Below are 19,878 nucleotides of genomic sequence, written 5' to 3'. Positions count from 1 at the left end.
AATGTATTAGAAATGGTTTTTGAATTTTAATACATTCCTTTCCACTTGTTTCGGGATAACAAGACTAGCTTGCAAAATTACAACAATTAATTTAGATTTAAAAAAAAACATTAGTATTACGCAATGCGGTACCAGAATTTTTTTTCAGTAATCTGCTACGGAGATTAAAAAAAAACCAAAAGTAATCTGCAACGTAGACCAGCTTTTGAGATTAGTCGTAACACTTAAAATGATTGAATAAGCAAAAAGGAATGCTTGAAAATAAAATGCTAAATTAAAAAATTACGAAACGAAGGCTAAAAAGTTTCAAAATAATATAGAAAACTGAGGCACAGGTAGTTGAGGAAGCAAGTGCTTTTGACATCTTATAGCCACTGAGGATACCTACAAAGATTTAGGCGCCTTTTTCATTATATTTTTCTGCTTAAAATTTGAGAAAATTTTGCAAAAAGCGGAATTTTTTAATTTTTTTTTCTAATTCAGAAAAAGTCTGCAGGCCTCCTCAAATAATTGCGACGGTTGTAACGTCACGCTGCTTCTGCTACTGGTTTACGCAAGTAGAAATAAAGAAATGCTGACAAGTTTTTCAGGATTACGATGACTACCGGTTTCCACGAAAGAAAAAAAAAGAAATAAAAAAATAAAAAAAAGGATTTGTGTGCAATTTCATGAGCATGCATTCGAGTACAGTATTAAAATTCAGGAAACTTTTGTGGTAAATATTACTGTAAAATGGGATGTTTACGTAACAGAAAAAAATTACAAAAAATTGTACCGAAAAAATTAACGACTGCATCGCCAACTGATACACCACGTAACCTACAGTACGAAGCACATAACACCGTATTTCCCCTGACTCGATGTGTCCCAACTGGTATGGTGGTCATCGAAGTCGCCTGCCAATACGAAGGTCCCGAAATCAAACCTGCTGCTCGCATGTTGCGTTTTTTACTCTCGTTCATTCTACCGTAAAATTTTACAGTAAAATAGGATTTTACGGTAAAAGTTAATGGCAGCATGGATGCCAGTAACTTTTACCGTAAGATTTCAGGATTTTTTTTTAACGGTGGACTTCATTCGGGAAAAATCTGTATGTGACTCTGATGTTACTGTAATGTAGAGAGTAATTTATCTGTACCTAAATAGTAAAAATTTCTTAAAATGGTTCAATTTCAAAGTTTTCTTTCAACTATCATGAACGTTGCGTGAAAAAAAAAAAAAAAATATCCAGAACAAAAAGCTTTAAATTTTCTACAAAATATCATCAAGTCAAGGTTAGAATTACTATGTGTATTTTTTTTTTTTTTTTTTTGGTGCATAACGCAAGTTTTTTTCAGCACCTAATTTGAAATTTCTTTGCAAAAAACCTAAATTTTCAATTAGTGATTAGAATCAATAAAAATAAATATAGAATTGTGCTGAAGAAAATAAATTTTTAAAACGATATTTTTCCACCTATAAAGATTCGAATTCACTATCTTCGCATTTTTCGCATGACGCTCTAACCAACTGAGCTATTGGTTCTCCATTTCAGGATGCTATGCATTGAAGCAATGCGTAATAAAAGACAAAATAAGTCGGTTTTTTCAAACCAACAACGAAACTGCGTTAATTGCTTCTTTATTTTTATTCGAAAGTGGTGAAAAAACCTTTAAAACGGTGCCTTACTTATGAAGTTAATAAAGTATTGAGGGAGTTAATGTGTTCTAAGTTCTAACAAAAAACACCTTTGAGAAATAATATACATGATAATAACAACAACAGCAATAATGAATATTTAAAGCGGAAATTTACTGACCTCTTTAACCCCCCCCCCCCCCCCCTCCTTTTTTTCTTTTCAATAAAAGTAAGAGCATGACTTTACGGGACAATTCTTATTTTTGGAATAGTTATTCAAGCTGATGATTTAAATATTGTCAATTACCTTAGTAAACTCCTGCATTAGGTTTAGATTTAATCGACAGTTCGTATATAAAAACAATTAGTGCTGTATGAATGCTAGTTCAGATACAATATGCAAATGTTAAAGTTAAAAAAAATCAAATGAATTTTCTTTAGTTTATGTACTGATTCATCAAAATTGCATCAGCAATATATTCATTTTAGTATCAAAAAGCAAAGTTACAAGCATTTATGAAGGATAATTTTATAAAGGAAGTTTCTAATGAATTAACAAATTTTCCGTCTCTGTAATTGTGTGAATGAAAAGGAGTATCTTTTTCTCTCTCTTTTCAGGACTATACTTTTTTGACTTACGTATTTTAACTTTTGACTAATGAATACACAAAAATCGTACAAAATTGCTATTTCAAGCTTGTATTATTTGAAATAATGAGCGCTAAACAATTCTAACAAATAAATACATATTATACTCACAAATAATGTTTTCCTCATTGATTGAAGACGAGAACTCAAGACTTCAAGAGTTGGGAAGAAAAACATGATGTAGTATATCAAATGTTTTATATAGTTAGTTCTTTATCGATAAAAAAAAATCACAAGCTTTCTAAAATTACCTAATTGACTGAAAACGTTATGGAACAACTACGTACAAACTGGAAGGAAATATGGGGGGAAAGAACGAAAGAAAACACGGTCAGTGAAATAAAAGGAAAAAGTATGCTTGGTCATGTACACCATTTTCTATTTGCAAAGGAGAAACGAAGGTCAGCCTCGAAAAAGGGCCATAAAAGCCCTCATCCCCTCAAGTAAAAAGATCTGTATCAGCACATTCATTCGAGGAATCATCAGTTTCGAAGTCCAATGCCATTGCCTAAAACAGCGTTGCATCCTAGTAGGCTACGCCAATACACACCTTATTATGCGGTTTCGTCTTCTTAGACAATGATCGGATGCCCGACCCCCTCAAGCAGGGCTTACCCTCAAGGCCCTTTTTCGTGTCTCATTCTAAGTTCAATAAAAAAGGCAATAGTTAGTCCAGTGCTGCGCCGCGTGCTGTAAACATTACCTTCCTCTTTAAATTCTGCTGCTCTTCCTATTTTACACAAATGCCGACTCGAGCAAAATCGTTATAAAATGCCAAATGGTACATTTCATGTTCCTTTTATAACTCGGCATATTTGTCCCCTCAAAAGTCGATATGCAGAAAAAAATATTATCTGCTCATATACAATTGCAACATTTGCCGACTGATTTGTCCAAAATGCCGACTGTCGAAAAAATCTGGGGGGGTGTCGCACCCCACTCACCCCCCTCTCGCCACGTCCCTGCTTTTGACATTTCATATATAATGATGTTCTTAAGGTCTGTACCAATTTTCAGCTTTATGGGAATTTTTCTGAACTTTCGCTTTTTTTTGGTCTATTTTGACCGGGCTAAGCAAATTGAGAGGGGAATAACAACTTGGCTATGCCTGCGCGAAAGCGATTTCGTTTTTCATCTTATTTTGTAATTGCCAAAGCTAGTGGCGTCATCTAGTAATGCAATAGAACTTAAATAAGCTAACAAAGCAGGAGGTTGATTATAAGGTACAAGATTTCTTCATCATCTTTTTTTTTTTTTTTTTTTTTTTTTTTTACATGACGTGAGAAGAAAGAGCACTCATAATAACCGATATTTGAGAGATCGGTCAACTAGACGACACATTTTTAAAGAAATTCTAGTTTTTCTTTTTCCGAATTAGAAGTACATCGAAAGGTCTCCGAAATGATTCTTTTTCGGCTCAAAACTCGACATTTTCACACGAAAAAAAAAAGTGATTTTTATACAAAATCGCTGATAATTCAAGGATATTCTGTTCTAAAAATTTCAAGTTTCGATTTCTTCAAATTAGTTGAAGGTCTCCAGAAATTCTGCAGAGCTTCTTCATAAATCTGTAGAACATTTGAAAGCTTTGATTGCTCACCCTTGCTTTATAATCGGTTGTACCTCTTCGCAGAACTCCCCCCCCCCCCTCGTGATCCAGATTTTTGTTTTTTTAATTCATTTTAACTTGAAACTAGTTGTACTCAGATTTCTTTAAAGTTACAAAAGTAAAAGAAAAACAAATTTTCAAAAATGAATCTCATTTGTTTGAATATAAAGACTATTTTGAAAAAGCCAAAATAAGTGAATGTATGAACATTATTTACTTATTCATTCATTTTTTGTTGTTGTTTGTTCATTTCTTAATTTATCCGTATTTCAGCTGCTGCAGAACTAAACTAAATATTATTCTAAAATATAAGCAATTATTTTATCTACACCCCGCCGATATTTTCATTAATACAATACATTTATTCCACTTTTATTATGTACATTTAAGAAAATTGGTGGATTTGCACAAAGTTACATATCACTAGTTCACTTAATTTTATATTGAACTTGATTCCTGAAATTGAAGTTAAAAAAGATCAAGTTGTTCTCTCCTCCATACCTTCTCGCATGCGACAATAGTCAAAATATTTCAAGTAAGGGAAAATCCAGAAATTTTATCAAGTTAAGGGCAATTGATTTTTAAAACTTGCCCCTTACAGCGTATCTCGATTCAGTGCCAAAGTTCCGAACCCCATCCTTTCCCTAACATTAAACGAGGTGACCCTTAATTTTTAGGCGTCCCAATTTCGAAGCTTTTTCAGGGAAGAGCATCGAGCTTCCTTTCCAATAACATAATGCAAAGTTATGTTTTCGATAGTTCAGTGCCAAAAATTTGCAGGTGCGAGGAAAATTCTTTAACTAGTCTCAAGGAGGGGGAGGAGAATCGCCCCCCCTCCCCTCCTTGTATCCGTGCTTGATTTCACAATTCAAATGTGGAATTTTTTTTTTTGAAATCACATAAATAAGGTGGTTATTTTTTTCTTTTTCTTTGATTTTTTTTTTTTTTTTTTACATTTAACAAACGCCTTGGTGTATCGGTAAAAAGTTCACATTTTTTTCTTTGGTCAAAATACACATGCTATAAAAAAGCTATTGACATTTTTTATAAATGAAGCATTTTGAGATTATGAATCGGCATTTTTATCACAAAATTTGAAAAGTTTTAAATCGCATGGCATTTTTTAAAAGAACGAAGCAGCAATTAATTTAGATCCCCATCGCTTTACTGGTTTCAGCACTTACGAAATTCAAAGTAAAATGTAACAACAGTGGGAATCGAACTCTTGAGCTCATCTGCTGCAAATCCTAATCACTGACAAATAAAGCAAAAACGAAGTAATTTTAAGATTTTAATGAACTATCTCAGTCTCTGATATATCACTGAAAGCAAAATGTGAGAGTCCGGGAAAATGTGTCAAAACAAAACGCAGGACAGCGTCAGTGGTCGTGACTTTTGTCATATTCAATAGAAAGTTGAATGTAAAGCGAAGTAACCACTCGACCAAGCCTGCGCATTCACTGTCAGTTAAAATTGTTTAATAAAAAAATCATAAAAAACCGTGCTGCCATCTGGCGAGAATATTTTGCGAGTTGAAGTCATTAATTTTATGCGGTCAGGAGCTCCGAGAGCCTAAGAGACACTCGGATTCCTAGCGACGATAGGATTCCTCCCCCCAGGGGCGAGCACAGAAATTTTATGGCCCGTCACAAATGACTTTTACGGGCCCCCTCCATATTGTTTACCCCTATATTTCACCACTCATTTTTAAAATATTGAGCCCCCTTCCATCTCGGGCCCGGCCAGCAGGTGTCCTTCCTCCCCTCCTCCTGTGCACGCCCCTGCCTCTCCCATTCCTTCAAAGGCCGGGCCTTCAGTTTCCGACCAGGCTGGTATATGGCTTCTCGTCGGCCCTTTTGCGGTTGATACACAAAATGAAAGCGAAACATTAAAAGCAGCTTTTCTCAACGCCCCGTGGATCGGGAAAAATTTATAAAAAAATTTCGCAGGCATTTTGATCCAGAACCTTTCAGTGTGACGGAAGTAACATGTTTGTTTTTATTATTGTTGCCGAAAAAAAAAACAATGAAAAATAATAGTAATTATAAAATTAGTTTGGTCAAAGCTTCACTTCATACGCGTCTTATCAGGCTCAGTCATTTCAATAAAAGTTAAACCAATCAATCAAACAAAAAATCTGGTCAGACTCCAGCGACATCTGTTGGATTTTAAGGCAACTTTAACAATACAAACATCAGATAACTTTATTTTTAAAGTGAATATTCAAAATTGAGTTCAAAAGTGTTTGATTTAATTTTAGAGCGGATTTTTTTCTTCTTCAAGAAAAATGTTTGAAAAGCTATTTTAGGTTAAAAGTGAAAAAATATGTAACTTTGTTTTCAAGAAATATTAAGTGTCAAAACAAAATCACATGAGTATAATAAGTTGAGGAAGGTGTTTATCTAGCACTAATTAAATCAATATAAAATTCTGTTAATGAAAACATTTTTGTGATAAACTATTCCATTTTTCGCATGAAGCATTTTCAAAATTATTTGAGTGATGTAACTACAAAGCTTCAATAAATATAAATATGATTTAGTAATATTGAATAGTGATCCTGTTTTATTTATTTCAATTTATACATTAAATAACAATTTCAAATGAGCGAAAAAGAAGTTTGCTGTTTGAAAACGTATGTGAGTGAAATGTTTTGGTTATGCTGTTTTTCTTTTTTTTGGTGGGGGGGGGGGGGAGGGCTAATTTCTGTTTTAAATTTATAAAAAGGTTCATTGAAAATTTTGTTCTGTTGATATTATGCGCAATATCATAAAAACAAACATAACATCCTACGCACGAATCCATACTGTTTTTTAAACATATGAACTATGCTCAATAAATTGAATTGATGAAAAATATTTTTTTAGTTTTATTATGCAAGAATTAATTACATAGGCTTGCTCAAGCACAACTGATAATAATATTTATGGAAGCATTCAAAAAGCTTTTAGTATTTTTTTTTTTTTTAACTTTAAAGTTGAAGTGAAAAATCAGTTATTTTTTAAAGATATATTCTAAAACTGGTGAATAACTCGTTTGGATATCTTTATTTTTTCACAATAAGAACTAACAAAATTCACCAAAAATGCACAGAGATGCAATTGTTTTAAGAGAAAAATACGTAGAAAACATATTAAATAAAATTTTATCCATGAAACTGATCGTTAGTATCGATCATTATGCATTACAATTTATGTCTTTAAGGAGAACGTTGTATGTTAAAGAACAAGAAATTTAAATCATTTAAAAGTACATTAAAACAACAATGAGTTGACCAGGAAAAACATGCCAATAAAAATTTCAAAAAATGAAAAGATGGCAGTTTTTTAATTAAAGATTTTTACATATACCTATTTTCCAGCATTTAGAAAAAAAAGCATCATTATAGTAAAAATTATTGAAAAAATTAACATACGTGAAGCATTTGGCGCGTTTCAAAAATTTTTGCCAAATTATATAATTTTCCAAATTAAACAGTATTAAAAAGCACCCACGTTACGGTAATCTAGTCGAAGATCAATTAAAGCGAAAAAAAATAATTCGCCAAATAAATATATCAATTAATTAAAAAACAATAAAAGTTCCATTGAAATTTTAGAAGAATAAACATTTGCGGCAACAATTTTAGCAATAGAAAAAGTTTTCGCCATGTTCGTGCCGAGATAATTACCCCACGATTTTAATGTGAGTATTAAATGGCAAGAAATATAATGCTGTCAAGTTTTGTGACGCCAAAGGATTACATATGTGCGTCACGATGCAGTTAAAATCTTGGCGATTATTTTTCATTTTATTTGTTGCCCCCGTATTTGGTTTTTTGGTTTCAATAAAATGAAGTTTTTTTTTTATTGTCAAACATAGTTTGTTTAGCGGATTCTTCTACATTTTACTCAAATGTCGTTACTTTTAATGTCGAGTCGTGTCTCGTTTCATTTAATGGGAGGATTATGTAATAAAACTTTGAATGCCTTTCGATGATCTAATTTATTTATTTGTCGAAACAATATGCTATTTTGTCTTTTTCTTGGATTTTTAATCAAAACGAAGTAAAATAATTCGCCAAATAAAAAACGAGCTTTTAAAATAACATCAGAAATCTCGTTAAAATATTTCGCCAAATCAATTTAAGTTCTCCATCACTACGTGACATAATCAGCTGAATAAGTTAACTGAGTCATAAAATTGAAAGTGTGTAAATTTTTAAGTGTAATTTTTTTTAGTTTTCGCCAAGGTAGAGAGAAAACTCACCAAAACAAGCGACGTGCCTATAACGAAATAATATCCAAAGAGAAAATATGTATTGCACTCATACCGTTATTGTTAAATAAAATGATTATTGTTAAAATCTTGCCGATTGTGCCATTAAATACCTCTTTTAAAATATGCAGTAAAAGACAATTTATAAATAACAAGGATTCCTTCCTAGAAGAATAATGTTTAAACCATTCTCGATATTAACTCACTTCAAATGTCTCAAAAATGTTAGACGTAATCCCAGGGCCCGACTAACTAAACGTGAGGCCCAAGGCTCACAATGCTTTGAAGGCGCCCTTGTATTCATCACTTTCAGTCAAAGCGAAATAATGTTAAAATAATGTTTAATTAACATTCATCCAAAAGAGAAATTTGATTATTTTCACAAAAATACATGATTTTTCATTGCGATTCATAAGTTTTTAAAAACATTTTTGCCCCTACGAAAGAGGGGGCATCAGGCCCTGGCCTAGGATGCGGTAATCAGGCCCTGCGTAATCCCAAAATAATGCAAATAGTATTTATTTAATTTAATTTAAAAAAGGGCATAGGCTTCAGGGATGAATCGTATATTTTGCCAGAAGCGAAAGCCAATGAGAAATAGTTGAATATTGAGTTGGGACTAGCTTTACCTGAAAAGAAAAAAAAAATTCCCCTGAAAAACAGAACTGATACGCCGTTCCGGCATCAATTCGCCCTGTACTACTCATTGGTTAACCATATCAATGAAGTTTTACATTAAAGAAAGAAAAAACTTCCCTTTAGACCTCCCTAACAGCAGAAATAATACGTTAACTAATGTAAACAAAGGATCGCCCGGTTATACTACAGCGCACTCTTGCGGGCAAGTCGGCGCCTTTGATCTTTTGAGAAATGAGTGAGCCTCAGACGCGCATCAGGTGAAGCCTGGGTTTGGTCAATCATTTTTACAAATTAATTTCAAGGCTTAACTTAAACAAGCATGCATTGAAATTTTGGACATTTTAAACTTTTCATGCAACGCATATTTTCGAAGATTTTCTTAATGGGGTTGTTTCCAAAATGTAAAAAAAAAATTCTGAATGAGCATGCTTAAAAACATAGGATTTAACCAGTTTTAAAGAAAAAATTACAAAGTTTAAATATGTTTTAACAATTATTTTAATCGGTGTGCAGATTGAAATTTATTTTTTACGCTTCTGCACATGACATCACAAGTGATGAAATGCCATTCACTGATGCCATTAGTACACAGCTCAAATTATCATAACCTCGCAGCGCAGTTGACAGCAAATCGTAAACATTTAGCCCGACATTGGAGTAGCTCACCAAAATACATCACTTGTGACGTCATAAAGACTACACCTTATTTCGAAAATCAGACATTTAAGAAAATTAAATAAAAAAATAACTGTTGCGAAAAATAATTTTTTTTTTCTGGCTCCATGTTATTACTTTTGCTTATTCTATTAATTTCAGTGAATTCGGAACTGCAGCGCTCGAATACGCTACCTTGCGGTGATTTACAAAACTGCTGATGAAACTAAAACATTGCCACGTTGCGTTCCACGTGTGTCTGTTGACGTAAACACAGGCAGTTTGTTCTGAGTATTTATTAACGCAATCGATGAGTCTTAGTTTGCTTTCAGCTACAGAAATTAATTCGTCCCTTCTCAAAATAATGTTAGTTTTCCTTATTTCCTTCTAAAATATGAGTTGATTGAAAATGGTGAAAGCGAAAACTGGATTAACAAACTTGGATAACGTTATACAAGGTAAAAAATTTTATTGTTTTGTACGAATTTGTAAGAATATGAGTTTTTTTTTTTAATCTTAAATTAATTTAACTAACCATCTTTTACAGCAGCATTCAGTTGGAATGGACGGTATGCAAAATATTTTCTTGAATATATTATCGTAGAACAAAATGGAAAATGTTTCACCGAGAAAGAATTTACTTTATTCCTTTTATTCTCAGCTGAAAGGTTTCGCCAATTTTGTTTAGGGTTATAGTTTTAGTATTGTGCGAGCAAAGTAGCCTTGGCGAGATTTCGCGTTTTTAGTTAAACCATTTTTAATTTTTATCATGAGTGGAATAAAATGGTAGTAAGATTACAGAATTCGATAAGTAAAAAGAAATAATGGTCAATCAACTGAAAAGAAAACTACCATCATATATCCGTAAGAATTCTGTGGATGATTTGCATAACTTGACATAATTAAATCGTAACTCAGAAATTAGAAAAATCGAAACAGAAAAATTTTAAATTAACCGATTCGGGAATTCGAGAGAAATAACTCAGCAACAAATGCAAAACAATAAGCGCTAGCCAAGCAAGGCAAAGAAGTATCATCTTCTTTCGATAATAATTTGTAATATCATATTAAATTTTCTTGCATTAATTGTTGTTCTTGTCAGGCCACAATTATTATTTAGTTTTATCAAGAATTGATAAATATCGAATTCAACATCGTGGAAATAGCTGCTTATAACTACGAACTACGTTGTTTGCATTAATCTTTGACGTTTAGTAATGCTTCTTGAATTCTCATTTCTTTCTACGTGGGCCAGAATATCCACAAGACTTTGAAAATTAATTTAAATAGAATAAAGCGAAAAATATCATACATACGAACAAAAATCACAACACTTTTAGCATTTTCTTCGTTACCACATGCGTTTGTTTTAGTTTTTAAGTCGGCCATTAGACAGTGACTGCAGTGCCCCCTATAGTTCGTTGGAGTTGCGAATAGTACTTTTGACTGAAGGAAACAACCTCATTAAAGTAAAGTCATCAGTTTAAAAGTGTAATCCTCATTGCTTAAGTTCAGCCTTAGAAATTAGTTTCTTTAATTTTATTAACAAAATTAACTTTACATTTACTGTCATTTTTCATTGTTTTTGGCACCAATTAAAAAGTGGATTTCGAGTAGTGTGCAGTTTTCTAGTTGTTTATAATCTATTTTCTTCATTAAAATAAAAGAATGCAAAAAAAAAAAAAAGAGAGAGAGAAGAGATAAAAGTTTCACGTTTTTCGTGTGGCTTTACAACAAGCATTTTTTTTTTCTTTCCGAAAAAAAAAAAAAAAAAAACACCCTACGTCGTGGGAAAGAATTGTCATATACGTTAGTTTTACGTGTATGTGTGTGTGCTTTTTAAAAGAAATATTAATATTTACTAAAACGTAGAAGTATTTTTAACGCCTCAACAAGCGTATTTCAAGCAGTCTGTTGCATTTAAATATTTAGTAACTTTCGTGCTATAATAGTGTTATGTTAATGATGGCTTTACAGATTTTTGGCAGGACGAAGCACAGCACCCTGTTCATGCTAATTTGGCATGTCCTGTTACTGTTCCTTGTTGCCTTTTTTAAACAGCATGGTTTCCCCCCCCCCCTTTTTTTTTTTTTTTTTTTTTTTTTTTTTGAAGCGTTTCCACGTTCTTAAGTTTTTTGAGAATTCAAAAGGCATTTCATTAACGACGTAGTGTTTAAAAACACTACGTTTCTACAGGGTGATTCGGAACAGTGTGTCGGAAATGTGCATGAAGATCAGGCATATAGTAATAGTCAAGAATCATGTTGTAACATAGGGTCGCGTGGGCAATCTAGACGCGCTAAATGGGATCAAAGACTGACACGGGAAAACGCTAAATTCATTAGAGAGAATGAAAATATTATTAAAGAAAGTGAAGTCTACATCCCCCTCAAAGGCTACGGAGCACCCTCCCAAGATCGAGAACCCTGTGAAATGCCGTCATAAAATAAAAAAAAACTTGCAAAATTACGCCCCCCCTCTAAAAATTTCAATGACGCAGTCTGTGAAGCGCCCCCCCCCCCCCACTTCTTGTTGATACCACTGCCAAACCGAAAACACATTACCCAAAAGCGTTTTCCACTTCTGATTTACATCTACAAATGTTAGATGGAATAATCAAATAGAAAAAAATCCTCATATAGTTAAACATCAAATTGTAACACTAGCGATAATCCTCCAAAAATTAGAACAAAAAATTTCGCCCTTGTTGTAAGAAGCGAAAATTATGCGTGGCTGAATTTTTCTACTTTCAATTTTAACAGAAATCTAAAACACTAGACCATGGGTGCCCATATAGAGCGGAAGTGGGGGTGCAAGCCCCCACTTAGAAATTTTAACTTCCTTGCTTTTAGCTTTTTTTCTTTGCAAAAGGGTAAAAACATTTCTTCTCCAACCATTAATGAAAAAGTCACTGAAAATGTCAAATTTTAGTAACTCTAATATGTACTGAAATCGATTTCCATGGGGAAAATATCTGAGCCACCTTTTACAATTTTGCATATGGGCGTCCATGCACTAGACCAGACTGAAGAAAACCTAATTATAAATCATAGCCGAAAAATTAATGAGAACTATTTTCCAACCTTTCATTGCTTCCCCCTGAATGACAGCTCTTTCTTTCTTACGGGTGAAAAAGCCTACTTGAGACGGACAGGGTGCATCGACCTTTAGAGTTTGCTATTGATCATCTACAATGAAGACATTTTAATAGGACTTGGTGGAACATTTTTCGAGATACTTCGTATCAGTAAAGAGACCCAAGGAAGTTATCTCTACTAATACTTCGTTCGTGGCTCTGACGCTTCTCTATTGATTGCATTTATGCTTTCCATATCATTTTTTTTTCTAGATTCGCATCTAAAGAGCTACTACTTTTTTACAATTCTTGGGAAGCAACGTAATTTAAGTTTGCAACCAGAATTTTCTCCTCGATGTCAGATCAATCCTTTCTTACGGGTGTGACACTTGGGAGCATATAAACATATGCTCTTTAATCTAGAAATTTTTATGTTTGCTTTCAGTTTTTGTATATTTGAATAAAAGTAATCATTATTTACCTCAATACAGATTGTCAACTTTCTTTTAAAACATTCTCCTAAAAAAATACTAATTTGTTCTTTCTTTATGTGTGACTTTCTACGTTGCGCTCGTAAAACGTGCAAATTAATATTTTCAAAGTAGTAGTGTAACGTAAAATTCCGTAGTAACCTTCTACCAGTGGTTCCAAACCTATGGGCGATTGTTCCCAGAAAGCAATTTGACGCCTCAAGAAAACGATAAATTTGTGAGGAATGATTGGGGGCCGATGAGCATGTAAGAAATTATATGCTCCACGTGGTTACATTGCGTAACAGGGATCCCAAGATTAATAACTGGGATCTCCATAACTGCGTAATGGGGCTTTCCTCGATTGCCTACTGCGCAGATGCATGAGAGCGCCTGGGTTATATGGCTATAAACAGTCATGAAGGCATGACTGCAAAAAAATCTCCAGACCGAATAGCGGGATAAATTTATGACATATCTCTTGACCGCTATTCGGGAAAAAGGGCAAATTGGCTGCACATCATGTATATTGTGAGTAGAAGAATAAATTAGTTTGTGTGTGTTGTGAATGAATATAGTCTCTTCAATTCTCTCCCTCTCCAAAAGTTGATACATGGAAAATGTGACAAAGAAGAAGGGGCGAAAATCCTCTTCAGAGCATTTAAGACAAAATAATAATAGTAAAAAGTCGAAGCTGAATACCTGTATGAAATAGTTTGTTAAGAGTTCAGACAAGGAATCACTTTAATCAAGGAATCACAAACCAAAAAATAAATAAAGTAAAGTTCAGGAGCTTCCTCGTCACACCTTGATTGAACCTTAAAGATTTATTTCATCATTCACCGTCAAGTTTATGAATTTTAAAAAAGTATTCCTTTTTTTAATTTTAAAGAGTAGGTTAATTCCTTTAAATTCTAATTTAAAAAAAAAAATTTCATAAAAATGTACTTCTGTTTTGAAAAGTACCTAATGATGGTGGTTAACTTTTTCTTTTAAATACTTATCTGTTCGAGTTGGAAAAGAAAGTAGAAAAAAAAACCGCCAAAAAAGGTACTTTTATTTATTTTTTTAGTTAAGTGTGACTGGATAAAATTTTCCATCCAATTGAAATGAATCATTTACATTTTCGTTCAGTAGCATCAACTTATGGTTTTCTTCAAAGAAGAATGGGGGGGGGGGTAATAGGTGTCAGTCAACCTTTAAGGGGGGACGGGAGGCTATAGAAGTTACTGCAAAATATGACTTCAATTGCTTTTTATGATATTTAAAATTTGAGCAAAAATTGTGGCGTTTTTTTGGAATAGAACAGTAGTCATTTATTGCTTCCGAATACGTTGTTAACGTAGCTCATGCCCTTATTATAGCTAACGTATACCGTATACAGTAGCAAGAAAGGTGCAACTTTCTTCGATTGTACTAAAAGGTTCAAGGAGGATCTACTGTGATCTAAATTTTTTTAACTCTGTCATTGAATATCGCTCGTCAAAGGAAAACTGGCAGTACTGTTTTTTTTTTAAATTTAAATAAATTAGTATATTTTAAAGAATTAACAGAAAAAATTGAAAGTGAAATTTTAAAAATGTATGGAATTAAAAGTAAACAAATCTTCACTTACAATAAGGAACATGTCTCCAAGAGAGTAACAATTTTCAGTTGTGATGTAACTGAAGGTCGGATGTCATATATAGTGCATGTGGGCTGCATTTTTCATGGCCGTGTTGAAGGTTGCCACCCATGGATTCACAATACTATTTGTTTATCACTTTCGCCACCCTTGAAAAGGCAAGAGAGAAAGTGTCTCTCGGGGATTGTCAAGGTTTCTTCTGTTCGCTAATGACGGACAGCGCCCACTGATGATGAGCCGCTCTCCCTTTCAATCCATCTAATTATGATGTTCGGTTGTTGGGAATGCCAGGGCAACAATGGACTAAAATGGATCTAAATGACTGTGACATGTAAATGAGTTGTTTTTGGGCTACATTTTCGAACAAGATTTTTGTTACTGATATTAAGCTGGTATAGAAACATGCCACATGCAGCATTTTTTATTTTTATTATTATTTTTGTTTTTTATTTTATTTTATTTTATTTTTTATTTTTTCAAGGGGAGGAAAGGTTTCGAAAAAAAAAAAAAAAACTTGCACTGGGTAAATCAAATTCGTTTGTAAACATACAAGTAGACCCTGGATAATTTGTAAATACATATGTGGGGGAATGTGGGACAGAATAAAATAGCAAAGCAAAGTGAAATGGTGAAATATTTCTGCTTTTAGCGGAGCCTATATTGTAACATTTTAACTATGTAATAACATATGTGTTACATTGTGGTCTGGAAAAAAATTACCTCTGAATATCAAAGAATATGATAACGCAAACAATTTTCAAAAATGGATACTCAAATTGTAATATTTTGTTGCAAGTCAAAAATTATTTTTGCTAAAATAAAATGATAAATTTCTTGCTAATAAAATTTAAAATATTAATTGAGACCTAATAGTATTCGGTGCAGTATTTGTTTAGCAAAAAAAGCTTAGTTGTATTTTAAATATTTTTTATAATTCATCAAATGCATGCGGGGCGGAGTGAAATAGTACATTTCGTTTACTCATTCAATCAGTTATTATATATCACTTTTCATTTATTAATTCATTAATTTACATCCCTTAATTTAATAATTCATTTATTTATTCAACCATTTTTCTTCACTCATCGATTTGTCCTCAAATAAAACATTTATTTATTTATTTATTTCATTATATTTTAATTTCTTCATTCATCCTTTCATTTAGCCATTGAAATGCTCAAAAATATTTTTTTACAATCAAATAGAAAGTATTTCATCATAAAATTATTTCATTTTCGTTTTACATCATCAAAAAAAAGGGGGGGGGGGATTTCCACTGTTTTCCAAAGCACAAATTTACTGCCAAAAATAAAAATTAATGTTTCGATGCGAGTTTTTTTTTTTTTAAAAATACATTGTTCTTTCTTCATGTACTGTAATTTTCACAACGAATTTCCAATATGTTCATTTTGAAAAAAATAAGTTATCTTAACTATTTCACTTTGCCCCACATTCCCTACATATGCAATTCTATATTTTTGCTTCTTTTGACGTTATTGCTCATAGGTGCCTAAAAACTTTCAAGCTTTCAAAATGCAGGCAACTCTCATTAACCCGGGCCTTATTATTCCAGACTTCGCTTAATCCGAACAGCCATTCAGATATACATGCTGCATAAATAGAAGGCGATTTTGCGCATTTATGTATTTTTGATGCATTTTTGTAATTTTCTCTTATGCAGTTTTACATTTCACTAGCTGCGTTTCCCGACTTTGCCCGGTCTACCTTGAAAATAAAAATTGTGTCAAGTGAAGTATATTCAACAATCAGGCTTAAATGAAAGAAAAAAAAAAGACATCATGCTTAATTTCCCTCCCAAACAATGATGACAGATAATTAAATACTTTTAAGAAATGAAAATGAGAAAGATGGATTTAAAAAGCGTAACCATGGAAACACAAAATGAAATAAATTTAAGAACTGAAAATAAGAAAAGATGGAAATAAACAGTGGATTCGAAAATCGTAACCATGGAAACGCAAAAAAGAATGGTAAACAACTTGAATGGAGATGAGATTTTTCGAACGTGATTTAAAAAGTCTTGTAGCTTTTTTTTTCCTTTGGAGATGGAATCTTAGTTTTCGACCATGGGTCGAGATAGATCTGAAGTAAAAAAAATTGCTTTTCCAATGGTGTCAAAAAGAAAACTGTCGGACAGTCTTCACTTTTTATTGATATATTTAATAAAGAAAGTAGTGCCTAAATTTCAGCTAAGCCTAAAAGAATTCGAGCTAAAAACGCAAATAACTCCCGGCGTAATTAAGTTAGATCATTGAAACAAATTACGTAGGACGTGGAAAATTCTACGCTTTCCAACGATATGTAATATTAATATGTGCAAGTAATTCCTCCCTCCCCATATTCGGGAATTTATGCGAAAATTGGGCCTAAATTGGAATAAAACGAGCTGATGTGTGCATTACATGACTTGCTTTTACGCCAATTTATTGATAATAGCACCTTGGAGTAAGCAAGGAAACACGAAACATTTTCACCCCTAGTTTCTTGCGAACCGAAGTAAAAAAAAGTCTTACACAGATTTATTTCCCCATTATTGGCAATTTTAAAGTGATTCAGTGGTTAGCTCTTTAAATATCACCAACATTGTCCAAATGAAATCCAGACTTAAAATTTTAAAAAAAAGAAAAAAATCGCCAAAATTTTCGCCAAGTTGGCGACTAAACTTGGCGGCCAAAAGCTTGGCGATATATCGCCAAGTGTTTGACAAGCTATAACACCACTTGTGTTAGCATTGAAATGAACAATGATTCCCCCCCCCCCAAAGGTGTAAAAGACCCCCTTAGGAACATCTGAATGCAACCAAAAGGGAAGGTGCACAACTAGACCCCACTAGGAGTCTACGTACCAAATTTCACCTTTCTAGGATATACCGTTTTTGAGTCATGCGAGATACATACACACATACGCATACATACGTACATACGGACGTCGTTGTAATTAACTCGGGGATCGTCAAAATGGATATTACGGGTGTCTGTACGTTCCTAGGCACATATCTACGTGTGGTAGGGTCGAAAAAAAAAAAAAACTCAACATTCATTCGAAAGTGAGCAAAATGTAAATTAAGGCCGATTTTTGAATGAAATTTTTTTGCGAATACAATACTTCCTTTTTTGTAAAAGTAAGTATAAAACAATGTTGGTGGCTTATTTCTTCAAAAAGTGAGACTAAACTTGAAAATACGAGAATTTGAGAAGTGTCCGTAATAACTTGACTACCCACTGTAAATGACAGGAAACTTAACCTGATGAATGAAAAATTGAATCAAAATTAGAGAAATCTCAGTGGAAATACCCTGTATTAGGATAGTAGTGGAAAAAAAATGCCCATCAATAACTCAGCAAGAGTTCTTTTTTTTTCCCTCCACTTTTTTTCTTATTATATAAAAATAAATTTCTGTTTTTTGTGTGTTTGCCACGTAGTTATGTACGGACGAGCCTAAAGATTAGCGTCAGTGCCAATCATTCAAAATTACGAAATTTATTCTTCCTGTACGTGCATGTCATTTATATTGTCGTAATTATATTAATAACTCGTTATTCATTCGAGAAACCACCAACGAGCTTTCTCTTTGTACGAGAGCAACTCGAGTTAGAAATCTGGAAGGGATTTTTTTTTTTCGGTGTCCTTCAAATCGAGTTTTGCTTTTCCATTTTATGCAAATGAAGTTCAAAGAATATTTAAAACGTATAAACTTATCTTCCTCAAAAAGTGTCGTACAAACAATAAAAAATAATAAAAGTCACTAGGGTAAAATTTGAAAATATCCATTGAAATATCTATTTAGATTTGAAATATCCATGTGTTTGGATAAGGTTTAGTAAATATTTCAAGACTAAAAAGAAAAAAAAAGTTGGAGATTTTTTAGTTCCAGGCAAAACTTTTCGATAAAAATATACTTATATTGAAATCTAGAATGGTCAGAAATTTTTTCCTGAAAGAGTAACTTTTTGCGTTTTCTTACAAGTATTTGAATGTTAGCGCACTGTAATTGGCTTAAAACCAAGGGTTCTGTAGAGGTTCCCCCACTGTCTCGTATGCGCCTGTTACCGAAGTTACAAACAAAAAGGAAAACGAAGTTTACTGAAAAAAACAAAACAAAACCCGAAGCGCAAAACTAAAACTTAATTAATAAACAATGAACAAGAAGGGCATTAATGATCAGGGCTACGTGTGGCATTGCATGATGTACTTGCCACCGCAGAGTGTTTTGAACATCCAGCATCTAGCATTCATTTTAATTTTGACTTCTTGACTTCAAATTATGTTTTTCGCTATCACGAATCGCGATAGAACTCTACTCGTTGGGTTTCTTGTTTCAACAGATATAATGGAATGGAAATGGCCTAGAAATTTGCACCCGTCATATTATGGCTGATGATTTTCTAGAATAAGTATTACGAGGCATATCCATAAAATGAAATGGGGTGGTTTTCGAAACGATTGACAGTTTGGTGTCCTGACTTTTTCCGTTCAATTTACGTTGATAAAATTATTTCTTTTTTGTCATTGCATAAGCATGTAGTCGTTGAGAAGAGACAAAACGGAGGGAGTGGAGACTTTCACTCATGAAAGCAATACCCTTAGTCATGTGATTGATTTTTAAGCAAAACATTAGAAGAAATCAGGATTCTTTCGCTTGTTTCACGCAAAACGTGCCAACCATTCGTCGTTGTTGAGTCACGTGACTTGGGGTCTTTGGGCCAGCTTTTGCTAAGCCCATGATTGGAACACCATTTAAATTACTGCTCTAAGCATGTAGTGAAGCAATGCTGAATTCTTTGCATTCAATGCCTTTTTTCATGGAAATTTCCTTATCCTGACTAAAAAGCTCCACAAACTTTATATTTTTTTACGCTTTTAAGCAGCTTTTTTATTTCTTGTGCGTTAAAGAAAAAAAGCAATATCTGTTAGTTTAACCCAGTTGAAATTAATTTTACCGAACTGTGCATCTAACATTTTAAAATTTCAATGCAATTTGCGTTGTGCAACTCATGAGTGTTAACCAAGGGAATGCTTTTTTTCTTATGTGCGAAACATTTCTTTATCGTAGCTAGCAACACTGTTAAGGAAGCCATATTTGTTTCTTCTTAGAATGTGTAAATCTAAAAATGGATGTATTGGTTCCTTAATGTTTTGTACATTGAAATGTACAATTCAATGTAAAGAGCATTTCTCATGATTTTTACCCATTTATTTTGTAATATTTTTTTAAGCATAGAAATATACAATTCGTCACTAAAAAAACAAATGGGCGGATCTC

At 33.0% G+C, this 19,878-nt stretch overlaps 1 protein-coding gene across 1 annotated transcript in view; it reads right to left on the bottom strand.

Annotated features, from left to right (window-relative positions):
* Positions 1–14,701, bottom strand: part of LOC129221925 (uncharacterized) — a 28,839-nt gene extending 14,138 nt beyond the window's left edge. Inside the window, exon 1 of the mRNA XM_054856307.1 lies at positions 14,586–14,701. Coding sequence (XP_054712282.1) covers positions 14,586–14,597 — 12 coding nt within the window. The 5' untranslated portion in view covers positions 14,598–14,701. The remainder of the gene's footprint in view (positions 1–14,585) is intronic.
* Between the last annotated feature and the right edge of the window lie 5,177 nt (positions 14,702–19,878).

This window comes from Uloborus diversus, chromosome 5 (assembly GCF_026930045.1).
Source record: "Uloborus diversus isolate 005 chromosome 5, Udiv.v.3.1, whole genome shotgun sequence".
In the NCBI taxonomy this organism is placed as follows: Eukaryota; Metazoa; Arthropoda; class Arachnida; order Araneae; family Uloboridae; genus Uloborus; species Uloborus diversus.
This window is presented reverse-complemented; position numbering and strand designations above follow the sequence as displayed.